At 58.1% G+C, this 14,033-nt stretch overlaps 1 protein-coding gene across 1 annotated transcript; it reads right to left on the reverse strand.

The window, feature by feature from the left end:
• Window positions 1–572: 572 nt before the first annotated feature.
• WNT6 (Wnt family member 6) lies at window positions 573–13,643 on the reverse strand. The gene is made up of 4 exons (XM_026002142.2): window positions 13,331–13,643; window positions 3,271–3,491; window positions 2,671–3,005; window positions 573–1,185 (listed from the first exon to the last, which is right to left on the reverse strand). Exons 1-4 carry the CDS (start codon window positions 13,408–13,410, stop codon window positions 724–726), a joined length of 1,098 nt encoding a protein of 365 aa, XP_025857927.1. The 5' UTR covers window positions 13,411–13,643; the 3' UTR covers window positions 573–723.
• Between the last annotated feature and the right edge of the window lie 390 nt (window positions 13,644–14,033).

A 14,033-nucleotide genomic window follows, 5' to 3' on the forward strand; every position in this document is an offset into this window, starting at 1 on the left:
TCCCCAGGGGTCACAGAAACAGAAGAGCAGGTAAAGGTGTCACAGTCCCCTAGAGTTAAGATGAGGGATGATCTGAGAGCTGAATACACTACCAGAGGCTTCTGGTCTTCTTTTCCTAAACCTGTTCAGTCTGTTCCTTTGAGGAGAGATGGCTTAGGTCTTCCCCCTGCTTGCAGATCCAGGCTGGAGAGATGCGACAAGGGTGACTCTTCACCACCTTGCCAGGAGAGCCTAATCCAATAGATGGGAAGATATAGGGACCTAAGAATGACCCCTGAGATGCTAGTTTTGTCAAAGCCATCTTCCTTTACACACCTCTTGGGAAGCCTGGCCCCATGGCAGCCCCAAGCTCCCCTCCCAAACTGTGGGCCCAGTCCTATGGGTTTAAATACCTTTATTGATACTAAACTCACCCACCCACCCCGAGGCCAACAGTTCTAAGGAGTCCTGCATCCAGAGGCCTAGAGCCTGGCTCTTTGGTTTCCATCGGCGGCCAAAGCTGGAGGGCGACTGCATAGTCTCCCCCACAGCAGTCCCAGAGCGCTCCCTCCCGGAGGGAGGAGGGGTAATCGGGTGCCCTGGGCCTTCACCTCCAGCCCCGCCGCCTCTCAGTTTCCGGAGGCCTGGGAGAAGCTGGGCAGGGTCCCCGCTGGGGTCCGGAGGTCCCGCAGACGCCGAGGGGCGCGCAGTTCGGGGCGCGGCGGGGAGGGGGCCGGCGGCGCGTCAGAGGCAGAGGCTGAGCTCCTTGCGCACGCGGCAGCGGTGGCACTGCACGACGCAGCACCAGTGGAAGCGGCACAGGCAGTTCTCCTCGAGCTGCACGCTCTCCTGGCGGTGCCCGCGGCCGCAGCACAGCAGGTCGCAGCCGCTGAGGTCCGGGGCGCTGCTGTTGCACGCGCGGCCTCGCGTGCCCGGAGAGCCGGTGCGCCGGTTGGGCGCGCAGAAGTCGGGCGAGTCGGCGGCGTAGAGGAGGTCGGCGCGGCCCGGCGGCTTCAGGGTGCGGACGGCGGGCAGCAGGGCCTTGCCGTCGTTGGTTCCCATGACGCGCGAGGCGCCGTGGAAGCGCTCGAGGAGCCGCGCGCCCACCTCGCGGAACGGGGGCAGCTTCTGCCAGCAGGTTCGCAGCGCGCACGAGCCCGACAGCCCGTGGCACTTGCACTCGGTGCGCGTGTGGCTCCGCACGGCCTGCGGGGAGCGAAGGAGCGGCCGATGGGGACAGAGGGGAGGGGTGCGTGGTTTGGGAAGGCCCGCCCAGAGGACCGACCCAGAGTAAGGTGGGGAGCATGGGGTGGAAGGAAGAGAGGAAGGAGTAGAGGGCAAGGTGGACAGGATCCCGGAGAAGGAAAAATGATAAAAATGGAAGAGTAACAGAAGTGGGGGTGGGGTGGGAGGGGGCGCAGTGTGTAGCACAGAGGGGAGGGTTTGCAGCTGTCGGGCTCTACTCCTCCTGCCAACCCGGCCGGCCCCCCTCCTTGTTGCCCCACGGGCCCCAGGCAGGGCTGAGCAGAGCCGCAGAGCCGCAGAGCCGCAGAGCCGCAGAGCGGGCCTCCTGGGCGTCTGCCCCTGCCACTCCTCCCCAACCCTCTCTGACAGGTATGTGGGCCTGTCTGGACATTCCTCTCTGGGTCCCCTCTTACCCCTTGCCTGATGCCTCAGGCCTGAACCCTGGAGGACACCGGATGTGTGTAGGGTGTCCCTAGAGCACCCTAGAACTGAAGCATAGGGTGCGGGAGGGCCCCCTGTCAATGCATTCCCGGGAGCTGGAAGCCAGAACTCCTGCCCCTTATTTGCTACAACCTCACTAGAGATTTATGGTGTCAGATGACCCAGGAAGATCATCTCTGGAAGCTCAGAGTCCAGAGGCCAACCTAATCTACAGACTTGTGTGCCCCCCCTCCCCTTCCCAGGCCTGTCTCCTTTCTCACATCCCCTCCTGGAAACATCTGACCCCGACAGCTCTTATCCCTAAACTGGAGCTCCTGGGGCCCTCCTTCTTGCGAGAAGAAGGGGAGAGGCTGCCAGCGTCCCAAGCAGGGCCTACTCTGGGCTTGGTGGGCAGCCAGTTGGCAAGGTACTCAGGTTCGGTCACAGCTTTCTTGGCTCCTGCCTGACTCCCTCTTACCTTCACCAATATCTACTTTTTGTCTTTCACACCTTTCCAAGCCCGCCCCCACCTCGTCAGGCCTGTTCTAGCCCCTTGCCAAGCCTCCCTCACTTCTCCTGACTCCTCCACATCCAGACCCCATGCCTTTGCCCCAACTTCTCTTTTCTTTCATCTTCAGCTTTTGTCACCCTCCTCTGTCCCTGCCCTGGCAGCGGGCTCTCAACATACCCCAAGCTTTGCCCCATCTGCTGGCTCTTGGAGGTAGCTAAAGGCCCCAAGTTCTCTTCCCTGGGTGTCTCCTTCTCACCCTGCCCATTAGACCACCAGCTCCAGGCCCTCCCAGGCGTCTCAAGGGACTCCTTGTTCTCAGCTGGGCACCTTACCTCCCACATGCCCGTCCATGCCCCCAGCCCATCTTCCCAAGCGGTCCTTTTCTGCCAAGCCGGCTCTCCTTCACATACGCCCTCCATCACCCCTCCACTTCCTCACACTTCCACAGATATGCTCCCACAGACCCCACCATCACCCACACCCACCCTGACTCACACACCCCTGCCCACACTCACCAGACGGCCTGCCTCATTGTTGTGAAGTTGCACCAATGCACGGATGTCTCCACGACCCCGCTTGTGCCGGGCATCCATAAAGAGCCTTGATTTCTCGTCCCCGAAGTCCACGTCGTCGCCACAGCCTCCCCACTCCCAGGTGGCGCTGCCATCGGGGGAGCCGGAGGGCCCCGGGGGCCCCGGGGTGCCAGGCAGGCCAGGGGGCCTGGGCGGGGCCCGGCCGCGGGGCGCCTGGCAGCCGCACTGCAGCAGCTCCCCCATGGAGCAGGCCTGGGTGACTGCGTGGCTGGCGCCCGCAGCCGTGATGGCAAACACAAAGGCCGTCTCCCGGATGTCTGCGGGTGCAGGGAGGGGGCAGTCAGCAGGCAGCACCCAGGCTTTGAGGGCGGGTCCCCCCAGGACGGAGAGGGGTGCTGGGTGCGTGGTGGCGCACAGTGCTGCATGCGGTGGGCAAGGCGGCCTGGCTGGGAGACAGAGTCAGGGCAGGGTGCCCACAGGCCCCTGGGACAGATGGGGGCTCAGGCAGTCTCCCCACACACACCCCCCTCTGATCCCCTAGCGAAGAAAAAGCAGCCCCCTGGGTGCTTGGCCCACACTGACCCTGCTGCAGGATGCGCCCGAAGGCCTTGCTGTGGCTGGAACAGTTCCAGCGGCGGAAACGGAACTGGAACTGGCACTCTCGCACCCCAAGCCGGGCGCCCCGGGCTAGCTCCGCCACCACTTCTGGCTCAGCCTGGCACAGCTCAGCCTGCCGCCCTGCCAGCCGCCGCGCTTTCCTGCAGATGCTGGTAGGGTCCATGACCAGGGGGCTGCCCACCGCCCTGGAAAGCAACGAACAGCAGGGCCAAGGAATGACTCAGAGGGCTTGGGGGGAGGGGGGAGGGGGAGGGGGGAGGGGGGAGGGAGACCGCCAGGTCAGCCCAGGGCTAAGAGCTGGGATGTGCTTCTTCTCTCGCCCCACTCCAGCTGCGTTTGAGATTGTCCTAACTGGTTCTCTAACCATTCCATGTCCCCCCTTAACTAGATTTTAGACTGGAATTGCTATCGGGCAAGGATTCGGTCTTGTCCTTCTGGGCACATCTTCATTCATAAATCCTTATAGGAATTTGACTCAAGGTGAAGGCACCTGGCACGGGTCTGCCGCAAAAGGGAGACAAGGAAGAAATTAACAGGAGGAAGATCACAAAAACTGTCGAAGTAAAAAAACAGTATGAATCATAAAGCAATACAAAGAAAAGTAGGCAAAAGTTGTATCAAAGAAGGATCTGGCATTAGTTGGACAAGCTGGATCTGTCAGCTGAACAGCCCTGGGGCTAGCAAGCAGGGGCAATCCCAGGGATGTAGAAGGCTGCAAGATTTTAGAATGGCTAGGGAAGGGAAGCTCTGAAGGCAGTCACACTCCCTCTGTAGCTCAGTTTGTCCTTCTGTAATATGGGAAGGTTGGGCTTTGATCTCTCAGGTGGGCCCTCACGCTGTGATATCCTCTGTCTCTCTGAACTGGAGAGCAGGAGGAAATATCTGGGGACCGAGGTGCTGAAGCATTAATGTGAAGTAAGTGACACTGACCCTTCTGTTCTGGGGTCTGTGACATTTTCAGAGCAGCAGGGCAGCAAGCCAAGCCCTGATGCCACTGGCTGTGACATAACTGGTTTGGGGAAAGGGAAGGCCGTTTGGCTTGGCGGGTCAAGACCTCACGGGAAGTTCTGTACACTTTCAGAAATCCCTCCGTTCCTAGCCTTTGTTTCACCTAAGAAGAGAGCTGTTATTTGGTTTCCATGTATCAGACCCTTGAAGGTTAAGGTTTTATTTTATTTTATTTTATTTTTAAGGTTTTCACTCTTGAGTGGAGCTGCTTTTTTTTTTTTAAAGATTTTATTTATTTATTCACGAGAGACACAGAGATAGCAGCAGAGACCTAGGCATAAGGAGAAGCAGGCTCCCTGCGGGAGGGAGCCCGATGCAGATCTCAATCACAGGACTGCAGGATTATGACCTGAGCCAAAGGCAGATGTTCAACCACTGAGCCACCCAGTTGCCCCTTGAGTGGAACTACTTTAATGAGATTGCTCTTGAAGGCTTAGCTGGGATCCCCGTGCTTGCTGTAGGAATGAGTGCTTGGAGTACTTGGATCTGAGAGTCACTTGAGATCACACAAAAAAGCCTGCAGCAGAGAGCAGGAAAAGACTCCTTGGGTGGGGCTAAGTGGCACCAGGAGATAGAAAATGTAGAGGAAACTGGTAGATAGGTGCCAAAGGTCACGGTGGCCTACTTTCGTGCCCATCGCTGCTCCCCCTCTGTCCCCATGTGCTCTGCAAGTACAGGCTGCCCAGGCTTGTTCTGGCCCCACAACATGAGATGTAATGGGCTTGAACAGCAGTGAGTGGAATTTAGGTCTTAAGGTAGAACTTCTCAATGCTGGGGAGAAAGATGCTTGAGGAGAGAGTTGTAGGAAGATGTGTAAGATGGATCCTATAAGGTCTCCTACTCTCCCCCCCACACCACCACTAGACCCCATCCTATCAGATCATTGTCAGCCCCCTCAACCCGTTTCCTGGAGCCAAGATCCTTTTCTCAGTGAAGAGACCTCCTTGCAGTCCAGGCCCTCCTTCCTCCACGCTTAAGACCTACTCATCACTGCATTCCAACCACAGCCTGGGAAGGTCCAGCTTCCACCCTTTCCCAACCCAAGAGAAGTGGTGGATAGAGCAGTGGGCAGTGCGTCACAGGTATGGTAGGGCAGCCCAAGCTGTTTCCCAGTGGCCCAATGACTTTGAAGAGTGGATGGGCCCCTATCTATCTATCTATCTATCTATCTATCTATCTATCTGTCATCTATCTACCTATCTATTATCTCTCTATCCATCTATCCATCCCCGTATCATCTATCCAAACTCCATCCACTTATCCACCTCATTACAATAAGGATTTGAGGCTGCTTCCAGCAGGGTTGTATAGGGTCAGTAGATAAGACTATGCACACCTTGGGAATTAGAAGTGGCATTTTCTTTTCCTTCCATGGCAGATTTTTAGGTGCTTAATTCATATTTCCCCCAATTTTTATTATGAAAGTTTGCATATTATGAATGATTACTATAATACTACAATGAACACCATTTAATACATGTTTTTGAATGAATGAATGAGCCACCTAAGAAGAATGTCCCCACTCACCAAGTTCAGGCCCCTATCCATTTGTGATTCCCAGACCCCTAATTAGCTCCCCCACACACATCCCTACACTGGATGCAAAGACAGGCAAGCAGACCTTCCCATGGCTGTCCAGCTCCTTTCCTGCCACCTGCATGTCTAGGCCACCACCTGGGAGTCTGGGGCTCTGCAAACTCATCTTTCTACCCCACCCCCATGCCACTAAGCTCCCCAGTCTCCCCTCCCCAACCCTGCCCTCTGCTAACTCCCTACTTTCCCAAGGTTGACTGGCCTTATCCTCTCAAGGTTACTCTGACCCCATCCCTCTCCTCTCCCTCCTCCTACCCTAGGGAAGCAAGAGAGGGTGGGGGGGGGTATGCAGGGAGAAAAGCAAAAAGCCCCCTGACCTTGTCTGCTTGCCAGGGGCTAGAGATAGAAGGAGAAGGAAGGGTGGGGCCCTCCAGGAGGTGGGGCCAGCCGTTTGCAGGGTTGAGGGGCTGCCCCAGAGTCAGTTGCTGGTCTGGGTCTGGCTCCCCAGGCTGGCTGGCTGGATGCCTGGGAACAAAGCTTGTTTACAAGCTGGTCAGGAGGAGGGATGGGCAGTAGTAGCAGCTAGAATCCCAAGGGACCAGCTTGCTCCCTGCCCTCCCGTCCTCGCTCCCATCCCCAAGTCACAGGAAAGAAAACTCCGGAAGAAGAGTAGCAGGGGGGCGTTGGACAAAGCATCAAGCCTCATTTCTATACCCTGGTCTCTGTTAATTCTGGGTAAGCTGAGCCACTGTGGGCAAGTTGGTCCCTCTCTGGGCTTCAGAAACAGGAGGAGGTAGCATGAGAAGCTCCCTTTATCCCCCCTACTGTTAACACTTGACTTCACATCAAAAACCAACTCCTCCATCTCCCCTCTTCCTTTACCCTCTTTTCTTCCCTTCTGCTTCCTTAGGGAATCAGCTCTTTTTTGGCCTTTGAGTCAGCATTGGCCTGGGGGCAGCCCAGGGAAGATGTGCCCATTTGGGAGCATCTGCATGTTTGGGGGACTGGAGCACAGTCATGGTAAGAAATATATAATACATAGTATGTAGAATCTGAGATACTAATCAAATAGCCATTCCTGGGCATAGAAAGACATGAGGCTAGCCCTAAAAGAAATCAGTATGCAGACAAGAAGGGACAAGCCTAGGGTTGGCCATTTTAACTGGCTTGGCTTGTGCCAAGATCTCCTTCCCAGGGACCTTGATTGGTAGAGTCAAGTGAGGTGGCATTAGGGGCCAGCCAGTTCCAACTGGCAACATCTGTAGATCTAAGCCCTGGGGGCCCCAGGTTCTGGCCTAACCTACCTTTCCATCTCCAGATTCAGAAAGCCAAAGGAATGCCAGAGGTCACCTAGTCCTACCCTACCACCTTCCCTCCCTTCATTATACAGATGAACATGAAGGAGGGAGTTGACTGACCCTGAGAGGGAGGTCACTCAGTGGAGGGATCCTTACTGCAAGAAATTTAGGTGAATATTTTTGAAACCAAAGGAGCTGGAGGGAAATGACCACATGAGGTATCAGAAAACCTCAGATGACCCCACATGCCCTCTTCCACACAGCCCTTCCTTACTCTTAGCAGTGTTGGCTAACTCTGCATCCATCCAGATTACACCTTAAACTTTTGGGACTCAGAGCTACCCCCTCCCAACCCCTAAATCAGCAAAATCAGACCCAGCATATCTCGAAGCTCACTTCACTAGCCCCAAGGAGTCACCCCACCACCACCACAACGCCTCAGGTGTCGCTTATTTGGGGGTGCTTGTTGTCCTGCCTGTGGCATAACTATTTTGTCTTGTTTTCTCATCTTATCTCTCTCCCCTTAGATTGAAGACATACTAAAGACAAAGATGTCACAAGGAAGCATAACATCATCAAGAGAGCACCTTCAGACTTTGGGGAGGCTGAGCCTGGGGTTTGGATCTGGGCTCTGCCATTTGCCTGGTTGGCATTTAATATTTGTTGAATGAATGAGACCTCACCTTCTGAGCCTCAGTTTCCACAACTGTAAAATGGAAATAAATGATACCTGACTGCTTCTCTGGTGCACAGGAAAGGAGCCTGTCCAGAGAATGAGACCCAGCAAGTGGGTTTTGTCTTCCTGGTCATACACCCATATTCATCTCTTGGACCTGCCCTGTGCGGGGCAAGCAGTAGGAGTGCAGGCAGTGTTTGTGGGTTGGTGAGAACACCCTCTTCTCCAATGCTCTGCCCTTATGGCTCAGCTTCAATCCCTGTGTTTCATCCTCCCTTGCCTGCCCGGCCCCTGGACCAGAAGCCCCCCTCCAGGACCCTCCCCTTCCCCAGAGAGAACTACTGGATGGGTTTTTGAGGCCAAGGAGATCACAGACCATTTTGATGTCCAGCCTCTGCTGAAGGGCCTCATGGCCAACCCCCCCATTTCCTCACCCTCACCCCCAGGGTCTCTAGTCTGACCCCCACCTCCTAGAAGCCAGCAGAGGGAGCCCTGAGCCCTGGGGCTGTGGGTGGGGGCTGCATGGGGGTGGGGGAGGTGAGGTGGGTGGTGGAGAAGGGGCAAAAAAATGTTGCCTGACGGCTGCTGAGGCGGCTGGGCCCGGGCCTGTGCCCGCCCGCCTGTCCTGTCCTGCTCTGTCTAACTCCATAATTACTGCTCCCCCTCCCCCAGTCCCTTCCCCCACCCCAAACACCACATCAAAGCCAGTGATGCCCCAGCTCCATTAACCCCTGCCTCCCCACCACCCACCAGACACCCCATTCCAGCCCTCTCCCACGCTGGCCCAATTTGGTTCCCTCTGCCCTGTGCTGGACACTGCACTCCCACCTCCTCACCCGGTGATCCTTCTCATAGCTCCTTGGAGATGCAGGGGCTCTCCCTTCCCTGATGGGACTTCGTCAGTTAGTCGAGGGGGCTCCTGTCAGTCAGGGCTGGGGGACAGAGGAGTGGCACACTGAGCCCCCCACTGCATCCTCTGAGGACAACCTGTCACGTGCCTCTGCTCTCCCATCCTGAGGTGGGGAGTAGCCATGTGGCAGTGGGGATGGGGAGCAGAAGGTGCCTGTGGAAGGCCCTCTACCCCCTTCCTGACCCCCGCCCTCGCTGCACACAGGGGCGAGGTACACAGCTGGAGGTGGACTCCCAGCTCTAGCCCTCGCTGCCTGCGTTCTGGGTGGCCTCAGGCAAGTCCCCTCTTGTCCCCCGACTTCGCTGGACTCTTAACCAGAAGGGAGAAGACTGGCTTAGATGATCTCCAAGTCCTTTCTAGATCTAACTTCTGGCTTCAATGAAGGGCTTGAGCCAGAGGAACCAGCTTTGGACGCCAGGTGGAAAACAGAAGATCCCTCCCAGCGACCTTTCCCTCCCTCAGCTCCTCCTCAGGCGCCAGGGGGGGGAAGCACCCACGGTCTCACCGCACCCGCCCCGCAGGGAGGAGGACGCGGGCTAGAGGGCGCTCTGCCCAGCCCCCGGGGACAGGCTGCTGAGTGCCCCAGCGCCTCCTGTTCCCTGGCCGGGCGCCCTGCTGCCAGCCTGACCACGCCGGCTGCCCGCCCCACCCTCGCCTCATCCCCTCCACAGCTGCATTTCTCCATCAAAGTACACATTCTGGAATCCCCCTCGCTGGGCCCTGGTGATCAAACCTCCCACTGACCTCCCCCCACCAACTCCTGGCTTCTGATGAGAACGGGGCAGGAGGGGCCCGCCCCCCCCACCAGGAAATGTCACAGTGCCAGGACTCTGGTGGGCTCAGGGCATGCTCTGGCCCAGATCGAGCCAGCCTCCTTTTGCCCCTGCCCTTTTCTGCTCACAGCCTCATTGTCTCCCTCCAGGGGAAGCTGCCAAGGCGGGAGGCCTGGAGAGGGGTACTGGGTGGCCACCCCACCCCCATTCTCCACCCCACCCTGAGCTTGACGGGGGCCAGCCACAGGACTGGCCACAAAGGGTCAGATAAAGACACCATGGAAGGGGATGGCCAAACCCAGCCTGGAGGGGGGGGGGTCTCAGCTGGAAAACCTGGGTGTCAGGAAGAAGCCTGAGTCCTTTCCCTGACTCCCTGTGGGGCAGAGATGAGGCTGTCCTCGGGCCTCCAGGCCTGGTTCCTGGGTTCCTGTTTCTTTTCCATAACGGGGTGGGGTGGGAGGGGGAAGGCAAGATGAGATGGGGGAAGGGAGGGAGACTGGGTGCTGTTTTGCTCATAGAACAAGGGGGAGGGTTGGTTTCTTTCATAGAAAATATAAAACAGAAAGAGGAAGAGAGAAGGGACATTGATTTGGCTATTCTGTGAGAGTGAGCTATTTTCCACATCCACTGATTGAAGGCATAAATAAAGATGGGTCAGACATTGAGAAGAACTTCCTGGGGGAGGGTGGGAAGGGCTCGGAGAGCAGGCTGGAAGGGGTGGGAGCTGGTGACCGGGAAGCTGCAGACTTTCCCTCTCTGCCTCTCTCTCAAAATGGGATCTGTCGGGGCCAGAGCGCAGGCTGGATGGCCTGGAGGCAGTGGGCTGGACGAGATGACCTCAAGAGAGCCTGGCCAATGTCCTGGAATCTGGGATTCTGCGATTTACAAAGATATGGTTACAGATGGGAGAGAGACAGACAGAGAGGCCGGAGGCAGAGTTTAGAAAGCATGCATTGCATGGAGGGGGAAGGAGGAGGAGGGGGAAAAAAGGGAAACTTTTCTGGAACCCAGAGCCAAGTACCTGAGCCTATTCCAGTACCTGGATCACTCCCCTACAGGACCCTCCTTTCCTAATCAGGACAGTCCAGTCACTCAGAGTTCCCAGGATCCCCTCTGTTCCTAGCCTGGCTGCTACTAGAATGTCAGAGTGGACTCCAAGGGGCTGCTGCTTTCCTGTCTAGTGCTAGAGCTCTGGCCTGGCTAGCATTCTCTGAGAAGCAGGATAAAGAGAGCCATCAAGCAGGTCCTAGACATCAGAGAACAGCCTGGAAGCTCCTGGCTTGATAAAGGTCTTAGTCAAAGTAAAGCTGGGGTAGGGGGGCAGCGCAGGGGCGAGGGGTGGGCAAGGAGCCTCAGGTCACTGGGGATGCTGGGTCCAGCCCTCTAGCCCAAGCCAGATCTTAGAGAGCAATGGTGGGGTGGGGTAGGGACAAGAGAACAAGCAAGTAGAGTCAAAGATCCTGAGAAAGGAATCTGGGCTCAGACCAAAGGAATGAAGTGTCAGAGACAGAGGAGAGCAAGGGGGCCAGTGCAGGTGGGAGAGGCAGGTTCTTTCTGAGAAGCAGCTGAGAGAGGCAGTTGCTGGACACCTTATCACCCCAGTCCCTCACTCTTCACCCTGCTCCCCCTGCAGCTGCAGCCATGAAGGCCCCTGTGTTCTCCTACACCTGCCCTCCTCACCTCCTCCCCCACTCTCTGCTTCCCCAGCTCCAGGGTCAGTCTCCCAGAGACCAGGTCTCTCCCCCTTTGGCTTGTCACCCACACAGCAGCCCCTCCTGAACCAAGGAACCCCCACAGACACAAGTTTCAGAAAGCGGAATTGACCAATTCAGCAGCACTCCACAAAACTTCCCCGGCACCTTCAGCCTCCAGGGCCCAAAGGCAACAGCTCTGCCCTCCAGGAGCAGGGAAGAAGGACTACAGAGGGGAAGTGAAGTGCAGCAACTGGCCTGGTTGCCCAATGCGTGGGGTGCAGTGGGAGCACACAGAAGGCAGAGGAGGAAATACAAAGAGACGGCGTTAGGGAGGATGTGGTATTCTACTTGGAAGGATGGCAATGGTTTGGAGACAAGGAAAAGTAGAGGGAGGGCAAGGACCACCAGGGAGAGACCCCTGTCTCCATACCTTGAGAAAGGGCAAAATTAGGAAATATGAGTCTGGGAAACAAGGTAGAGATCCCTTGACAAATTTTGCTTGGGACTCTGGATTTTAAACTTAAATTAATCCTCCGTTTCACCCCTACAGATTCTAGTCTGGAGAACCCGCAGCGTGGAAGAGGGGACTTAACATTTACAGAGCACCTCCCAACGTCAGATCATTTTGTAGGTCCTCCCGCCTAATCCTCCTATCCAGCCGCAGATAGGGGGGCTGTCTCCCAATTTTACAGTTGCGACGTTGAGGCGCAGAGAGAAGTGACTTATCCAAGGTCACAGACTTAACAAATGGCCGAGACTGGATCTCAGGTCTATTGCAAAACTGATACTATTTTTTTTTTTTTGATACTATTATTATCCTAAGTTATCCTAAGCCAGGATCGAAGGTCGCAAGTCCTCTGGCCGGGACCTGGGTCATCCTCGATTTGCTCCCTCACTGACACCCCCGAGGGACTTCTCTCCCGCATCACGAAGGAGGGATCGCCGCCAGCAGCTCGCTGTGTGGGCATCCAGCTCCCTATCTCCCTGCAGGAGAGGGATCTGCCTGCCCCACCCCTCCTTCCAAATCGGGGGTGGGGGAGGAGTGGAGGGTCGAGAATCCAGCCAATGATGTGGCGCTATGCAAATAGACAAGACTCTGCTCTCTTAGGATTGGCTGATGCATCAGCGATCCCGTCCAAGTCCCTCCTCTTTAAACACCCAGCTATTCCGGGCGGGTCTTTGCAGCTCTGGAGAGACAGGGACGGGGGAAAAAGGCTACGGGATCCGGATCTCCGAGAGGTCCCGGCCCGGCACCCACTTTCCCAGTTGCTGTCCAACCCCGAGACTCAAAGTTGCCGAGACCTTAGCTCCACAGGTGTCTGCTCTAGGTAGGGCCGGGTCTGGAGGCCACGTCCCCGAGCCCTGGTTGGCCAGGCCTCCCTCCCTTCCACGGGGACACTTCACGATTCCCAGCACCTACGAAGCTGTATTTTTTCATTCCGGACCCTCACGTCTGGAAGGGCCGGGCGCCTGGGTCCCTTTCCTGTCTTTCTTCCTCTTCTTTGCTTCAGGAGGAGGACGTAGAGAAAGCTGGGGTCCTGACTCAGTTTCCCTTTACGTTTTCTTCCCCTCGCCGCTACTGTCCACTTTGAAGGAGCACCCAGAGAGAAGCTGGGGGGGTTGTCAGGCAAAAGCAAGGCGGGCAAGAGGCAGCTGTCTGACCCTCCCAGCCTTGTGGCTTCCCACCTTGTTCCTCTCGTTCCCACAAATCCAGTCCTCCTCCCCGAAACCCAGGGCCCTCCTCACACACTCTTTTCTTCGGCTCTGCCTACAGACCTTCCCCACGTGTAGCCGGTAGCTCTTTCCCACCCACGTGCCAGTTCCTTGAGGACCTGGGTTGAGCGCATAACCGGAGGGAGTAGGGGGAGGATGGGGAAGGGTGTGCAGCGCGAGGTAGGAGGAAATACAGCAGAAAGCGCGGAGCGGAGGCTTAGGAACGTGTGAGGGGCAGCTTAGAAGTGGCCCAGGCGGGGCCGGCAGACAGGCGAGCGGCGCACCTCCCGGCACCTCTCCTGCAGCCCCGGGGCTGGGCTCCGCTCGCAGGTAGAGCCCCCCGGTCGGTCCCCAAGCCCCCCGGAAGCTCCCGAGCTCCAGGAGCCGCCCCGGGCCAGCCAGCCCGACGCAGCACTCACCACCACAGTCCACCGACGTGCGCGGGGCACAGGAGCAGCAGCAGCAGCAGCCCGAGCAGGGAGGGCGCGGGCGGCAGCATCCTGAGCGCTCTGCCGCCGGCCGGTGCCGTAGGGGGCGAGGCTGCGGGGCCGGCCGGTGCGCGCGGGGGCGCGGGCTTCACGGCGAGCGCGGCGGCGGCGGCGGCGGCGGCGGCCGGGAGGCGATGGCTCGGGCGGCGGCGGGGGGGCCCATCGCGGGCGAGGAGGGCGCGGCGGAGGCGGAGAGCGGACGGGGCCGCCAGCGCCTGTGTCTCCCGCCGAGCTCGCTCGGGAGAAGAAATCAGAGCCGGGGGCGGGGGTGGGAGGGGAGCGGGGCCCGGGCGGGGGCGGGGGGCAGGGGGGCGGTGGGGTGGCAGTTGCGACAGTCAGGCGGCGGGACTCTCGGGAGGGAGCCGTGCGCCCAGGGGCTGCAGGCGCGGAGCTCCGCGGAGGGCGGGTGCGAGGTCCCGGGGCGGGGCCCGAGCGCGCCCGTGGCTGCGGGACCCGCCAGCCTCGCCCCTTCCCTTCGCCTCTCGCCTCTCGCGGACTGGGAGCCCCCCGCCGCCGCGCAGAGTCGGGGGCAAGGAGAGGCGGGGAGGCAGGGTGGAGAGGAGTGAGGGGGGGAGATGGGGAATGGGGGGCGGGCTGGAAGGGAGACGTTTGACAGGTTTGTTGACTGTAAAGA

Source organism: Vulpes vulpes, chromosome 16 (genome assembly GCF_048418805.1).
Source record: "Vulpes vulpes isolate BD-2025 chromosome 16, VulVul3, whole genome shotgun sequence".
Classification (NCBI taxonomy): domain Eukaryota; kingdom Metazoa; phylum Chordata; class Mammalia; order Carnivora; family Canidae; genus Vulpes; species Vulpes vulpes.